This window comes from Sciurus vulgaris (genome assembly GCF_902686455.1).
Source record: "Sciurus vulgaris genome assembly, chromosome: 7".
In the NCBI taxonomy this organism is placed as follows: Eukaryota; Metazoa; Chordata; class Mammalia; order Rodentia; family Sciuridae; genus Sciurus; species Sciurus vulgaris.
This window is the reverse complement of record NC_136467.1, coordinates 135,514,618-135,529,802: the sequence shown is the minus strand read 5'-3', so window position 1 is coordinate 135,529,802 and position 15,185 is coordinate 135,514,618. Positions and strand designations below refer to the sequence as shown.

The following is a 15,185-nucleotide window of genomic DNA, read 5'->3' as shown; positions in this document are numbered from 1 at the left end:
AAGCGAGGGACCAGCCACAACTGCAGTGATCAGGGCCAGAGCTCTCAGCCACCCGATGTCAGCACCAGGCACAGCCACCCCACTGCTGTCTAGCCGGGCACATGCCTGATAGGCTATTGGTGCTATTAAGAAGGGAATGACTTCTCCAACTTTTATGTTGAAAAAACCCACAAAGTTTGGCATAGACAAGATGGCAAGTTAACATTTTCATAATTCCTGTCAGGGAAGGAGGACTCCATCTCCCTGGGGTTTTTTTTTTTTTTTTAATCTTAAAATTACCTGTTGTAGACAGAGTACTTCATTTCTACTAGAACAGGAAAAAAAAAAAAAAAAATAGAAGAGTTTCTTGAGATCCCAGCAGGCCAGGAAGAAAAGAAATTGACACAGGCTCCCAGGAGACTAACCAAATCAAATCAACTGCTAGGTTATAAAATGGTTGCCCAGGGGAGCTGGGTCCTGTAGAGGATCTCCAGGCTGGAAACATATCACTAGGCCCAGGGTGCCTGTCCCCGGTGGGGGCAGGATCTGCTGTAGTTGAGTTCGATGCAGCCTCAAGGTCAAATGAAAAGCATTTAGATTTCCCTGTAGCATGAAAGAGTGGTTGGGAGAGGAATTTTTAGCTGTGGGATAGACAGAGCTGACATGTTGAATGGCATTGCAGGTGTTTCAGGTTTAGCCACATCCTAAAGGACCCTTCAGAGCCCCGGATACGTGCTGGGCATCATCCACTTCTCTGGGAGCGCTCAGCCACGTTTTCATTCCTGTTTTCCTGGGTGGACATCTGTGCCACATTGGGGTACACGTTTTCCAACAGGTTTATATGCTCATGTGGGTTAGTAAAGAACTGGACCCAGGACAGCGAGGTCCACTGCTGGGATAAATGAATAAATGAGACAGTTTCCTAAAGATTAAATGCCTCCCTTTGGCCTGATTCCTAATAGGCTCTTCCCAGTTCCCTTGGTTGAGAAGCAACAGGTATGAGTGAAATAAGTAGTTCTCTGGATGGATCCCCAAGTTTCCAGAGCCCGAGTGTCCAAAGAGGAGGAGAGACCCCAGGAGGCAGTGTGTCTCAGCTGTTGTCACTGGCCAGCTTGAGATCAGCATGACCACTCATGGTGCTGTCGTGGGATTAAATGAGCACACAGAGTGCTTTGCTTTATACCCTTGCTTCCCAGGAGAGGTTGCGCTTGAACAAGAGACCTCTCAGACATGTCTCTGGTCTTCTCTTCTGTGTTCCACTATGTCACAGGTTCACATTTGACGACAGCATGTTTTCCCCTCACATATTGAAATGCTTCCCTCTCTCTCCCAGTCACCCCCAGGGGATGAGTCTGTGCATGCCTGCCCACTGCCCCCCTGGTGTATGTGTGTGTGTGTCTCCTACAGGCTGACAGGGTATGGGATCCACCACTGCTTTGCAAGGAGTATGATGGGCCATGAGGTGAAGGTGCCACTCCTGGAGAACTTCTATGCCGACTACTATACCATGGCCAGCATCGCACTGGCGTCCTGCCTGGCCATGTGCGTGGTGGTCAGGTTCCTTGGGCGCAGGGGAGGGCTGCTGCTCTTCATGATTCTCACCGCCTTGGCCTCACTTCTGCAACTTGGGCTCCTCAACTGTGAGTGGGCTGGGAGAAGAAGGGTGGAGATGGGGAGTGCTGGAGGAGGGAAGCTGGCAAACTACCAGAGTATTTGGAAGACGTATCAGTCCATTTTCTGTTACTGTAACAAAGTACCTGAGATAATCAGCGTAAAGAACAGAGAAGTTTACTTTGGCTGTCAGTGTTGGAGGTTCCAGTCTATGATCAGTTGGTCCACTGTCTTTGTGCTAGGGGCAAGGCAGCACATCACGGTGGAGTTCATGTTGCAGGAAGCTGCTTATCTCATGGTAGAGGAGAAGCAAAAGAGAACGAAGAAGAGGAGGGGCTGGGGTCTCAATATCCCCTTTGAGGACATGCTCCCAATAACCTAACCCCCTCCCAATAGGTCCCACTTCCTGAAGTCCCCATGACATCCCAATAGCACCACAGGCTGGTGACCAAGCCTCAACACATGGGCCTTTTGCACACATTTGATATCCAAACTGTAACAGAAGGGCTGGATGAGACTTGAGGAGTTTTCTGTGACCTGAGTAGTCATTCCAAAGTCAACAGCTTAAAAAACTGCTTTGGAAAGGACAGCACTTTATTAGAGTGTGTCTGGCCTCTGCCTCTGAGGATGCTGGGCCTTCCCTCTTCCCTCTTCCCCCAGCTCTGCGGCCCTAAGTGAGAACCCTCCCAGCTGCACTATGACTCCCCAGCATGCCAGGCCCTCAGAGTCCTGGTGGATGTGACTTCGCTAATGAGCAGACTATTTCTGTGTGATTCATCACATGACAAAGAACAAAGGGCCTGTTTCTTTTGTCTGAAATAAGGAGAAAATGAATTTGTTTTGACACCCTCACATGGGGATACTGCTTTTCCATATACACTCCGTTTATCAGTTTCTCTTTGGACTAAAGAATTTCCTGGTAAATGTTTAAAATGATTTAAAGAAAGGCTAGAAAATCCATCTAGTCCCTCCAGCAACTCGTTATAGCTTCTCATGAACAAATAGCCACCTCTGTGTGTGGAAAAAGCACCACTTCATCCCAGGCCTGCCCAGAGCGCAACATGAATGAACGGGACTGCCTCCTTGTGCCCAGACGGTGCTCCTGGAACAGGTCTGGGACACTGTGGGTAAATCAGTTCTATGGGATGCCCCCACCGCCCCCAGCTGTCAGCCTCATGACTGACCTATGCACCCCAGACGGAAGCAGTCCTGTTGTGCAGACTGGATTATAAAACTGCTAGTTTCAGACTCAGGAGTGATTTTTCCAATTTGGGCAGGTTCTTATGCATTCAATACCTTGCAGGGAGACTGATCTTATTTGCAGCTGTGACTAATGACAGAAATAAACAAGTGGCACCTCTCTCCCTCCATCCCTGTCCCCCTGATGTGTGTTGCACTAGCTTCCCTTCCAGGGAGCCTCTGCAGAGCTCACACAGTTGAGAAAAATGTGTTAGGGAGCCTCTGTCCCCAGGGTGTCACAGATGCTCTCTTTGGCCCTGAGCAGTAACCCTGGAATAACTTTATATGCAAGGATTTACTAGGGTCTCTGTTCTGAAGGGCTGCATTCTCCCCCCAGGCTCTGAGGCCAGTGGGGCTTCAGCCCTTTCTTAACAAAAAGCTCTTTGTTTAGTCCAGTGTGAATTCCACTGCCCAGGCAGCCGGCGCCAACCCAGACATAGAAGGGAGTTAGCTCAGAAACAAGTCACATGGGCGCATACTGCACTCACTCCATGTCTAACATGCTTCTCCCTCTCTTCCCACTTTTGTTACCCCGTGCGTGTGGGTGCAATCATTTCCATGGGCCCAGTGATCGGGAAATACAGCCAGCATCCAGACTCAGGTGAGTCCCAAAAGCTTGGGCCTGCACATTCTCATCTTTTTTGCACCCATGTGGGAGTTTTCATAAAGACTCACAGACTGGCTTCGTTTTTCTCTTTCTTCTCCTCTCTTTGCCCTCCAAGAATTGCAGCTGAAGTTGGCCGTAGGTTGGACACTATAAGCATACATTTGTATTCTCACCCGCTCTTGCCGCTAGAGAGAGCCACTCCTGTTTCCCAGTTTTGTGCAGCTTGGCACGCATGCCCTCCCCATCCTGTGGCACCCAAAGTCAGCACAGGGCCTGGCTCCCTGCTGATAATGCTTGTCTCATGGACAGTACCTGAACAGGATCAGAATGTCCCAGAAGTGTTGGGGCCTGGCTGTCCATGCTTCCAGAAGGAAGCTTCTGTCCCCTCACAACTCAATGCAAGCTCGCTGCTCTCCAGTCATGGGACAGGAGAGCAGCTGCCCTGAACCTCATGCTGCCATCAAACCTGCCTGGCCCAACCCAAGCCCATGCTACAGAATCCTGGGGAGCGCTTGCCCTCCCATACAATCCTGGGGGGGGGCATCTAAGCTGGGCCCAGATGTGTGGCCCAGAAACCCATGCCAATGAGCTGTGCTTCACGGTGCCTTGTGCAAACTAGACTCAAGTGCTACTGATGAGTCACGGGGATCAGCTAAGCACTTTCCCTCCGAGCCCTTGAATTCTTCTGGGGTTATTTGTGCTCTTGTTCTCCTAAATGAACACTAAGATACTCTGCCTTCTGACATGGGCTGATCAAACCCAAGGCTGAAATCACCGAGGCTCCCTTAGAAGCTGGGGCAGGAGGGATGCTGCTAAGACAGCAGGGAGGCGGCCAGCCTGCTCCCTGCTGGGCATGGCTCATGGCTGCAGAATTCAGGTCACTGTGAGCTCTGGCATGCTTGATGCAAGGGGACTCACAGGAGCCCAAAAGAGTTCCCTGCCAAGAGGGCTGCAGGCTCCTAAGCCTACAAGTGCTACCTGACCAAAGGAAAATGCATGTCCCTGAGTGCACTGCAAACTGGGCAGCAGGGAGGAGGGAAGCCTCTGGGGGTGGTTTCAGGCTTCCCTCCTCCCATCCCTGCTCCTGCTCCTTCTCTGCGCCCCTCACCCCCTGGCCTAGCTCCCTCCTGTTCTTTTCCATCCCCCCTCATTTTCTCTTCTTCTGATTCCCTCCAGGGATGAGTGACAGCGTCAAGGACAAATTCTCCATTGCGTTTTCCATCGTGGGCATGTTTGCCTCCCATGCGGTGGGAAGTCTTAGTGTGTTCTTCTGTGCAGAGATCACCCCCACGGTGATAAGGTGGGTAAGAAGGGGACACCCATAGCACTCCTCTGGGGACTCAGAGATGAGTCCTTGGCTGCAGGCTCAAGTGTCATGAACTCCAGAAGCTCTGCCCCTCCCTGGCTTCTGGATCAGAGTACTGGGTGTGCAGGTCATGTCAGCTGGCCAACGTCACCCTGACCCTGAGGCACCCAAGGGGCAGATGAGAGCTTAATCCCTGGTCCTGTCCAGGAAGTAACCAGGGGAATGGGGAGCAGGGAACTGTTTACATAAGGGAAACATGGCAGTGAGTGGAAGGGGGAGAGAGAAACGGATCACTTATGCCCATATTTCTGCTTAAGTCAGTGCTGTTAGCTCTTCTAAGAGACCTCAATACCAAAGCTATCAAAAAATAAAAAGGAAGCTGGATGTGGTGGCATGGCCTGTAATCCCAACTACTTTGTAGGCTAAGGCAGGAGGATCATGAGTTTAAGCTCAGCCTGTGCAAAACAGCAAGACCATCTCAGAAAACAAAAAAAGGAAGCAAAAGGGAACTATTTTTTTTACTGGCCTAAGAAGACTAGAAATCATTAATCCAAAGGAAGGCCTCAGAGAGAGGAAGCCCAGGAAGTTCTAGCTTTGATTTCATTAAGAAAGATTTATTGGGAGCCTGCTATATGCCAGACACTAGGCCAAGTAAAGAAAACATAACCCTGGCCAGCATGGAGTTTGTCCTTAGTTCATGCCTTCCAGAAAGGTGTCGTTAATGTGTGCGTAATTCTTTTGTTTTAATTCATAAAGTGATGTTTCATTCTTCTGGTGCTTTCCCTGGAAAGTGGTATAGGGATGATACATACCATTTAATGCCATCATTAAAGCACAATAAAAATGAAGTGATTTAAGAGTGTCACTTAACTGCAATCATGTCATTTTCCTAACACAAGTTGAGAATTCCTAATCTGAAAATGTAAAAACCCAAAATACTCCAAAATCTAAAACTTTTTTCCAATATGACAGCATAGTAATGTCACAAAGTTTCATGGACAAAATTATTTAAACTATTATACCTTAAGAATACCTTCAGGCTATGTTTATATGTTGCATATAAAACATAAACGAATTCTGTGTTTATACTTGGGTCCCATCCCTCAGATATCTCATGTATACACAAATATTCCAAAATCTAGAAAAATCCAAAACCTGAAACATTTCTGGTCACAAGCATTTTGGATAAGAAATGCTCAGCCTGTACTTGCTATTTTGTGACTTACTGAAGAGCTTACCTTGGTCTATATCATACTGAGCTTTTTCTAAGGACATCATTAGCATCAAAGCACATGCTTTTTAAAAATATAAAATGTGATTATAGGCAGTTACTCAGCTGTGAGCTAAAACCCAAAAGTCAGCATGGTGACACCCTTTAGAAGAACAAGTAGAGGCCATTCCCACTCCAGGCAGGACCCAGAGAGACTAATTATTTTAGCCCCTCTGGTGCTAGGGAGGACTTGGGGAGCAGGCAGGCAGGCTTGTAGACTTTCTTCCTTTACACATTCCCAGTAGTCATGCTGACAGTAGAATTTTCAACAAGCTCATTTTGATTCATTCTCTTGGATTTGTTCAATACAAGCCAAGAATGATGGCTACTCAGTTCCTGTAAGAAAATGCCAAGGTATTGTATGATTAAGAAAAAAGTAATTAAGTGCCAAGTAATCCATCCTGCTCCTACCTTCTGACTCAGCCAGTCAGGAGACGTGTCAGCTTGTTTCATGCCACAGTTGCAAAACAGCTCGGGCACACAGCAACTTCTTTCTTTACTTCGTAAAATTTCCTTTATAAAAGAATCCAGTAAAGATGATTCTTTCAAGAGGTCCAAAGTCCCAGTTAGACTTTCTGGGTTTCTGGCTGGCCTCTCTGCAGTATTTATAATGATTACGTCTGTTTCTCTGGAGGGAGGGCACCCCTTAACTCTGGTAGTTGGTAGCCTCCTTATTCATTGTTAGATTTTGCTTAGCAAACTAGACTGCAGGAAATGTGGCATCCTTTTCTTCTTTGATGCAAACCTGAAGAGATTACTTGGGGATAGAAATTCAACAAATATGTTCTAGACTCAGCTCACTAAGATGACCAACTGGAAAAAACATTAGACCCTGAGGGATGTTTTTGTACCTGCACAGGATGAAAGGAAATTGAGTCCAAAGGGGGACTCCTGGCCAGGCTGGAAGAATACCTAGTGTTCCTGACAAATCACCCTTCTCCCTGTGAGCCCTTCTCACCCATGGACTTGTGTGGCTCCTCCTTGCCCATGTATTCAGACCAACTCCCACGAAGTCCCTAGGGTGGAAATGGGCTTTCCTACCATCCCCCACTTCACAAAAATAAGTCCAAGGAAAGTAAGGGTGGGCAGCTTGGGGAGGTCTGTGGGCTTCCTCTTTCTTAATGCAAAACCTACTTTTTTCTACAATGCTGCATTAAAAACGAACCTTCTGAGCAAGAGCAGTAGCAAAGATTAAGATGCCAGGAGTGATTGACTGTAAACAAATAAAAGAATAAGAAGTTTTCCAGACAAACACTTGCAGAGCCATTGCCCCAAGGATGACAAAGACTAAGTAGGGTGAACAAAATCTTGTTTCATGAGATTCTGTTCAGAATTTATATGACAGAGAATAGCTTCCCTCCTGCTTAAGCTTAGTCCAGAGTCCAGATTTATCAGTCATGTGACAGCTGCTTCTAAAATTTACTTCCACAGCTTCAAGAACTGGGTGCAAGTTGCAGGTGGGCTGGGAAAAGGTGTATATCCCATGGCCCCATCTCTCCCCTGGGCTTAAACAGAAGTGGCCTGGGGGTCCTGGGTTGGTCTGTTAGCAGCTGGTGGATTTTCTGTGGCAGGTCATCTTGTCTGTTTACTGTTTATCTGGAAGCTGCAGGCAGGAACCCCTGGGCCTGCACTGGCTTCCTTTCTCCATACAAAGGGATCAGTCAGGGTGGGGGAGGAAGAGGCACTGGTGATCATGACAAGTTGGCTTCATTGTCTGTATAATTCCTTGCAGGTCCCAGGAGCCCTGGGTGTTGGTGCTCAGTTCCCAACTCCTTTGTCCACCCTCTCCTGCACACCTCCCCACCCATACCCCCGGCCCATCCTTCTAGATCATTTGCAGTCAGACTAGGCTTGTCTGAGAACCTCCTCCCTTAACAGGGTCCTAAGGTCTTCTGTTCTGATGTTGCTTCAAGAAGAGGCATGATGGACAAAGATGACCTGTGCTTTAATATGGCATTTAGAGTCTGTTTAGTTCTTTTTAAATGTATGCCTTAAACAAATCTAACCTCTGATAACAAATACTGAGTGACCAGATGAGAAGTCTCTGCATATTCCATGCCAGCAGCACCTGTGATGTGTATGCACTGAGGAGACGAGGACGAGGGTGCAGCAGAGTGCGGAAGAGCCAGGGATGGAGTCGGGCTCCGTGTGGCCTTGGCAAGTCACTACCCAGCTTCAATTTCTTTACTTTAAAATGATCCTAACCTTACCTACCTTGTTAGGTGATAGTGAAGAATGGAGCGGGGGAGAGAGGGAGAGAACAGGCATCCCTCTCTCTACATCTGCAGATTTAATCACTGCAGATGGAAAATAACTGGGAAAAAAGTCCCGTCTGAAATGAACGTATACAGACTTTTGTGAGGTCTTTATTCCCTAAGTAATACAGTGTAACAACTATACAACATTTATACCGTATTTGGTATAATAATATAGAGATGATTTAAAGTATGTGGGAGGATATTTACAGGATTTATGCAAATACTACCCGTATCCTTGAGCACCCAAGGATTTTGTTATTCCAGGGATCCTGAAACCAATCCCCTAAGAAAACTAACAGGTGACTGTGTATGTAAAGAGTCTACCCTCAGTAAATGACAATTGATACTATTACTTCTACAATGATTTCTTTGGCAGTGACATTTATTTCTCTAAAAAGTGTATGCATATTTGTCTTTGACTTCAAAGAAATGCAGTAAAGACAAATTAAGAAATATAAAAGAGGAAGTGAAAATGGGAGGTTTGTTTCTTGTGCTAAAATGCAAGGTGATGATGTTCACATTTTATAACAGTCTGAAAATTCTGAAATTCTTAATTCAAGCTTATACTTTCAATAGTGGTATACCTATCATCTTTCTATTCTTATCTATATATTATTACTAGTAAAGGTATTCATGGCTCTTAAAGTATCTGTGCTCCTAAAGCACAAGGAGACAGATTATCCCCTTTCTATAAATTCAGGCATCTCTGATGGGTAAACATGGGTACATGCTGCCCTCTAGTGATAAGTCTGGAGAACAGTAGAAAAGTCAGATCTACATTTTGGAAGAGGGAAATTAATTGAATACCTTAAAATTATGCCAGTAAGGATCACATTAGAGATTTCAGAAGAGGAAATACAAAGTCAAAAATGGTATACCAACATCTGCCAAAATTCTTCCTAATATTACAAATAATTTCAAGGAATCTGGTGTAAAACCAAACAGAAAAGTGCTTTCATAGAAAAAAAAAAAAAATATATATATATATATATAGATGTATATATAGTCATGCATTGTTTAACAATGGGGACATATTAGGAGAAATATGTCACCATCCAATTTTGTCCTGCAAATATCTTAGAGTGCACTTACACAAACCTAAATGGTCTAGGTTAGTCATTTGCATGGCCTCTTGATACAATCAAGAAACATGGTAAACATGTATGAGGCCACTGCTAAAGTAACACAGTATACTACTACTTACAGTAAACTTTTGTTTTAGAGTGTAGAAGTACACTCTAATAAGTATAATAAATACACAAACCAGTAGCAGCAATTGGTCATTGTTATCAAGTATTATGTACTATACACAATTTTATGCACTATACTTTTAGGGCAGTGCAGTAGGTTTACACCAGCATCATCACAAATACACAAGGAATCTGTTGTGCTGGACATCAGGATGGCTATGTCACCATAGCTACAATATTGCCAGGAACAGGAATTTTTCAGCTCCATTACAGTCTCATAGGTTCACTGTTATGTATGTAGCTTGTCATTGGCTGAAACGTTGTTATGTACCATATGACTACATTCCATATTATACATGCATGTGAACATATGTTGCATATTATATACACAATACAGATAGGTTAATGAGCCATAAATCAAATATATTTCATTCACGTGACTTATCAACCTGTGTTCATTTGATATCATTCACCTGGCATTATACAAGGAGACTTCCTTGGTGCTGAGCATTTGCCCTTTAGTAACAGTTTCATGCACACTCTTCTGAGGGTCTGCACCCCACCTTTCTGAAGAGTGACCCCCCATGTGAGCAAGGGCACTGTCCACATTTAGTGCCAGGAAGCACAGGCAGAAACCAGGGAGGCTCTGGAGACAATAATGTCTTACTGGTATCAAAGGCCCCAAACCAGTCCATTATCCCTGGCATCTGACAATATCCCTCATGACATCCTGTGGCTTTCTGAATTTATCAGAGGTACTAAATGGATATTTTAGGCATTGAAATTACTCATCTGATAGATGGACTTGGTCTCACTGCTCTTCATAGTGGTCATCTATATTTAACCTGTCCCATTCATTTGGGTGAGCCAGCCTTCCTACCCAGGAAGCCAGCGTGATCCACAAACATCCAATATTTATTAAGTATAAACAGTGTGTTCCAGTTGATGTTCTAGAAAACAATCTGTGTTCTTGAAAGGTTCATGGACAAGTAAAAACAAAAGGCATGTAGGAAAATATTGTCAGAAAGATGCAGAATATCCTTAAAAGGTGATGGTCCAGAACCCTCTGCCTGAGAAGGGGGTGGGTATCTGGAAGTCACTCCTAGAAATATTGCTCCTTATTTGCATCCCTTGATGAACCAGCAGCATAATGGTGTGACTTTTCCTGCAGATTTTCAGTTTCTCCCCTGGTGAAGGGCTTTCTAATACAAAGTGCCAATGATATATCACAGCCTGGGTGAGTTTCCATGACTGAGGCTGGGGAATTCTTTCTCTCACCAAGTATAGTAGTTATCCATTGCTGCATAACAGATAATCCCAAAATTTAGTGGCTTGAGGCAGCACACATCTGTTATCTCACAGCATCTGTGGGTCAAGAGTCTTAAGTCTGGCTTAGCTGGGTCCCCTGCCCAGGGTCTTTCACAGGTTGCAGTCATCTGGAACAGGATCTGCCTCAAAACCCAAAAGGTCATTGGCTGGATCCAGTTCTTTATAGGGCTGTGAGACTGAGGACCTCAGCTCCTTGCAGACAGTTGACAAGGGTCATGGAAGGGACAATTTTCTTACCCCTACAGTACTTTATTGGTAAGAAGTGACTTATTTGTACCTTAAGGTCCACACTCAAGGCACAAGGGTGGGAATACTGGAAGGTGGGAATCATTAAGGCTGTCCTAGAAATATGAATGCAACACTGAGTAATACCCAGGTGCCGACCAGGTCTCGGGCAGTGGTAGTCAGATAGAGAACAGCCTGGTCCTGCCCTCGAAAACGTCTTCAGTCTATAAGACACACTGCGTCTTGGAGCCATGCAGGAATATCTTAAGGATATGACAGGATCACCAAGAGGGAAAGCAGGCTCAGATAGATGGAAGCAGTTGTGCAGCTTGCTCTACCTGGACTCAACAATGCTGACATGGGCAGGGAAATCCCAGGGAGCTGAGAAGCCACAAGCTCAAGGTCCAGAAGAGGATGAGCACCAAGTCATGTGCCTCTATATACACCTAGTACTGTTCTGAGATAGTCTCTGGGAACAGAACAGGGACTCTCCCCTCTTGCTGTTAACAAAGGCCCTGAAAAGACCCCAGGCACAGGAACAGGCTGCTCAGTGCCCTGGTAAGCAAAGCAGAACTGAAACCCTGGCCTGAACAGCTATAAATGGCAGTGGAGTAGACAGTCCCTGAGTTCCTGGAAAGAAAAGGTGAAGTCTTACAGTATGGGATGTGGCTACCACATTTTATATAACATAATGGACATCTGTACCAGCCAGAGGCCCAACCCCCACAGAGGCAATTTTGGAGTGGTTAACAGCTTTATACCATCAGATTCATCCATTTTAAGTTTACAGTTCAGTGACAGTAAATTTGTAGCACCTTGTGACCATCACAGTACAGTTACAGACCATTTCCACCACCCCACTCAAACCCCTCATGTCCCTTTGCTGTTAGTCTCTGTCCCCACTCCAGTCACAGGCAACTACTCATCTGCTTTCTATTTCTGCAGATTTGCCTTTTTTGATATTTCGTATCAATGGAGTCATGATTACTGGGAATGTTTTTGCCATTTATTCATGAGATAGTATGTATCATTATCATTCCTTTTTATGACTAATGTTCCATTATATACACTATTCCACATCTTGTTTGTCTTTTTACCAGTCAATGGGCATTTGGATTGTTTCTAAGTTTTAGCTACTATGAATAATGCTTCGATAAACATTTGCTTTATTAGGTTTTTGTGACGTGTTTTCATCTGTTTCATATGTGGAATTGCTGGTTATACAAAAAGTTTGGTTAACCTTTTAAAAAACTGCCAACCTGTCTTCCAAAGTGGCTGCACTTTTTTATATTCCTGTCAGCAGTAGGAATATGTGAGGGACACACAAGGATTCCAGTTCCCACACATCCTTGCCAACACATTCTTTTTTTTAAGGTACTGAGAATTGAACCCAGGGGCAGGCACTTTACCACTGAGAAACATCCCCAGATCTTTTTTTTGAGACATGGTCTCATTAAGTTGCTAAGGCTGGCACTTTGGCTTTGAATCCTTGCAAAATCCTCCTGTCTCAGCCTCCCGAGTTGCTGGGATTACAGGCCTGTGCCACTGCACCTGGCTTGTTATTCTTTTTTTTAATCAATCCTCTGAGCAGGTCGGAAGTGGCATCGCACTGTGGTTTTGCTTTGTATTTCTCTGTGACTGATAATGTGCATCTTTTTGAACATTTGTAGTTTGTAAAGTTTCTTTGGAGAAATCTCTGTTGAAATCTTTTGCCCATTTTTAAAACTGGATTATTTATCTTCTCCTTGAGTCGTAAGAGTTTATTATGTACTCTGGATACCTATCCTTTACTGGACATATGTTTTGCAGACATTTTCTTCCAGTATATGACTTATATTTTCTCTTTCTGAAGACAATGTTGTCTTTTGAAAGGTAGAAGTTTTAAATTTCAATGAGGTTCAATTGATCGACTTTTTTTATTTTATGGATTGTGCTTCTGGTGTCATATCTAAGAATTCTTGGCCTGATCCAAAGTCACAAAGATTTTGTTTTGTTTTTTTCTACAATTATTACAGTTTTAGCTCTTATCTTTAGGTTCTATGATCTGGTTTGGATTCATTTTTGTTATATGATATGAAGTCAAGGTTCAACTTTATTGTTTTGTACATAAATACCTTATTGTGCTACTTGTTGAAAAAACTCTCCTTTCCCTCCAACGAATTTTCTTTTGTCAAAAATTAGTTGACCTTAGTGTAAAGGGTTGTTTCTGAACTTTATGCTAGTCCATGGATCTGTCCATTGTCACACCCATATCACGCTGCCTTAATCAATGTAGCTTTATAGTAAGCTTTAAATGGGGAAGGTAAGTCTTCCAACTTCATTCTTTTTCCAAATTGTTCTTGGTGTATTCTGGGTCCTTTGTATTTCCTTTCAAATTTCAGGATCAGCTTATCATTTTCTCAAAAGAAAAAAATCATCTTGGATTTTGAGAGGAATTCTCAATTTGGGAAGAATTGTCATTTTCACAAGATTGAGTTTTCTAGTCCATGAACATATTAGTCAACTTTCTGCTGCTGTGACAGAATAACTAAGAAAAACAACTTCAAAGAGAAAAGATTAACTTTGGCTCACAATTGCATAGATTTCAGTCCCCAGTCAGCCATCTTCATCGTGTCTGGGTCTGTGGTGAGGCAGCACATCATGGCAGACAGGCACGGTGAAACAAATCTGCTCACCTCAGAGCACCAAGGAAGCAGAGGAAACATCCAAGTCCAAAGTATATCCTTCAAAGGCACGCCCCTGGTAACCCACCTCTTCTAATAAGACCCCACCTCCCAATAGCTCCACCAGCTGAAGACAAAACCTTCAACATGCATAACAGAATGTCTCTCCATTTATTTTTATCTTTTACAAAATTTCTTCAGCAATGTTTTGCAGTTTTCAGCATGCAGGTCTTATATTTCTTTTATTTCTAAGCATTTTCATTTTGTAGTTTGTTGTTTGCATAGAGACATATAGTTGATTTCTGTAAATGGATTTTGTATCTTGTAAATTTGTAGGACAGTCTTTTTCTGAGTTTGGAGCCACCTACAGTGTCAGCCAAAAGAACCACAAACTAGTGGAGAGCTGGAATTATGTACCTACCTCCTACCTGCTATAAGGCTTTCCCCTTCAGCTCCCCCCTGCCTCTGATGTCCAAGAACAAAGGTCACTTCACTCAAAGGAGGTGTATAAGAAGCCTTGAGAAGCTCCATGAGAAAGTTCTTCCTCAAATCAATCAAAGTCCATATCACTATATGGACTACCCACAGCTCCAGCATCAGGAAAGCAACTCTTCTCCCCATCCCTGAAGACAAAGCCACCTCCATCTGTCACCTTCAATGAGGCCCCAGAACTGGGAATCAGGCAGCCCTCTCTGGCCTGTCACCTGAGCACCATGGTCCCACTGCAGCCCAGCACGTCACTGCTTTCTCAATGGCCACAGAACACCTTAACCCCAGTAATATTTTAAGGTCAAAGTAGAGAGAAATTAATCATAGGGGATTTTTAAGTATTGCATGTCTTGTGAGTCCCTCTGGGATTTTTGGCAGGCTACCTCACTTAGTAGAGGAGTGGAGATAAATGGTTTGTGCTCTGGGTTTGGTTCTCTCTCAGTTTAGGGCCACCATGAATTCAAGTTGTACCCTCACTTCAAGGACCCTTCTGGCACAATCCCCAGAGATAAAGACAGTTTCCATGGATGGCATGCAGAATGATTTCAGGAAATACACAGAATGTCAACTCACAGTGAGGAAATTATTCTTTAAAGCACAGATATTTTCCAATATCTCCAATTAGTACAAACAAAGTCTCTTCATATTAATATGTTTTGTTTTTTTGTTTTTTTGTGGTTTTTTTTTACGGTACTGGGGATCAAACTCAGGGCCTTGTGATTGCGAGGCAAGCACTCTACCAGCTGAGCTATCCCCCCAGCCCTTAATATGTTTTTTAATACCCTGTTCAACCCTTGGTCATCCTGCACTCTCTCCAGTCCCTGCCTTTTTCTTTAAGTAAAGACCAAGCCTCCGGAAAACAATATAATTTAATAACATTGCTTTTCCTTGTGACTTGTGGCAAATAAGACTTTTTCCACTCATAGTAGTAGTATATAAAGTTTGCCTTTCCAAAGTAAGTGAAAATTTTTGAGTTGATGAGGAAACACAGTCACTAAACTAGAGGTGGTTCACAGATA

At 44.1% G+C, this 15,185-nt stretch overlaps 1 protein-coding gene across 3 annotated transcripts in view; it reads left to right on the top strand.

Moving 5' to 3' along the window:
• Nucleotides 1-15,185, top strand: part of SLC22A23 (solute carrier family 22 member 23) — a 181,989-nt gene that overhangs the window by 164,196 nt on the left and 2,608 nt on the right. For all 3 annotated transcript variants that reach the window (XM_079146377.1, XM_079146381.1, XM_079146378.1), the window contains 3 exons: nucleotides 1,387-1,619; nucleotides 3,398-3,430; nucleotides 4,613-4,736. In XM_079146377.1, coding sequence (XP_079002503.1) covers nucleotides 1,387-1,619; nucleotides 3,398-3,430; nucleotides 4,613-4,736 — 390 coding nt within the window. The remainder of the gene's footprint in view (nucleotides 1-1,386; nucleotides 1,620-3,397; nucleotides 3,431-4,612; nucleotides 4,737-15,185) is intronic.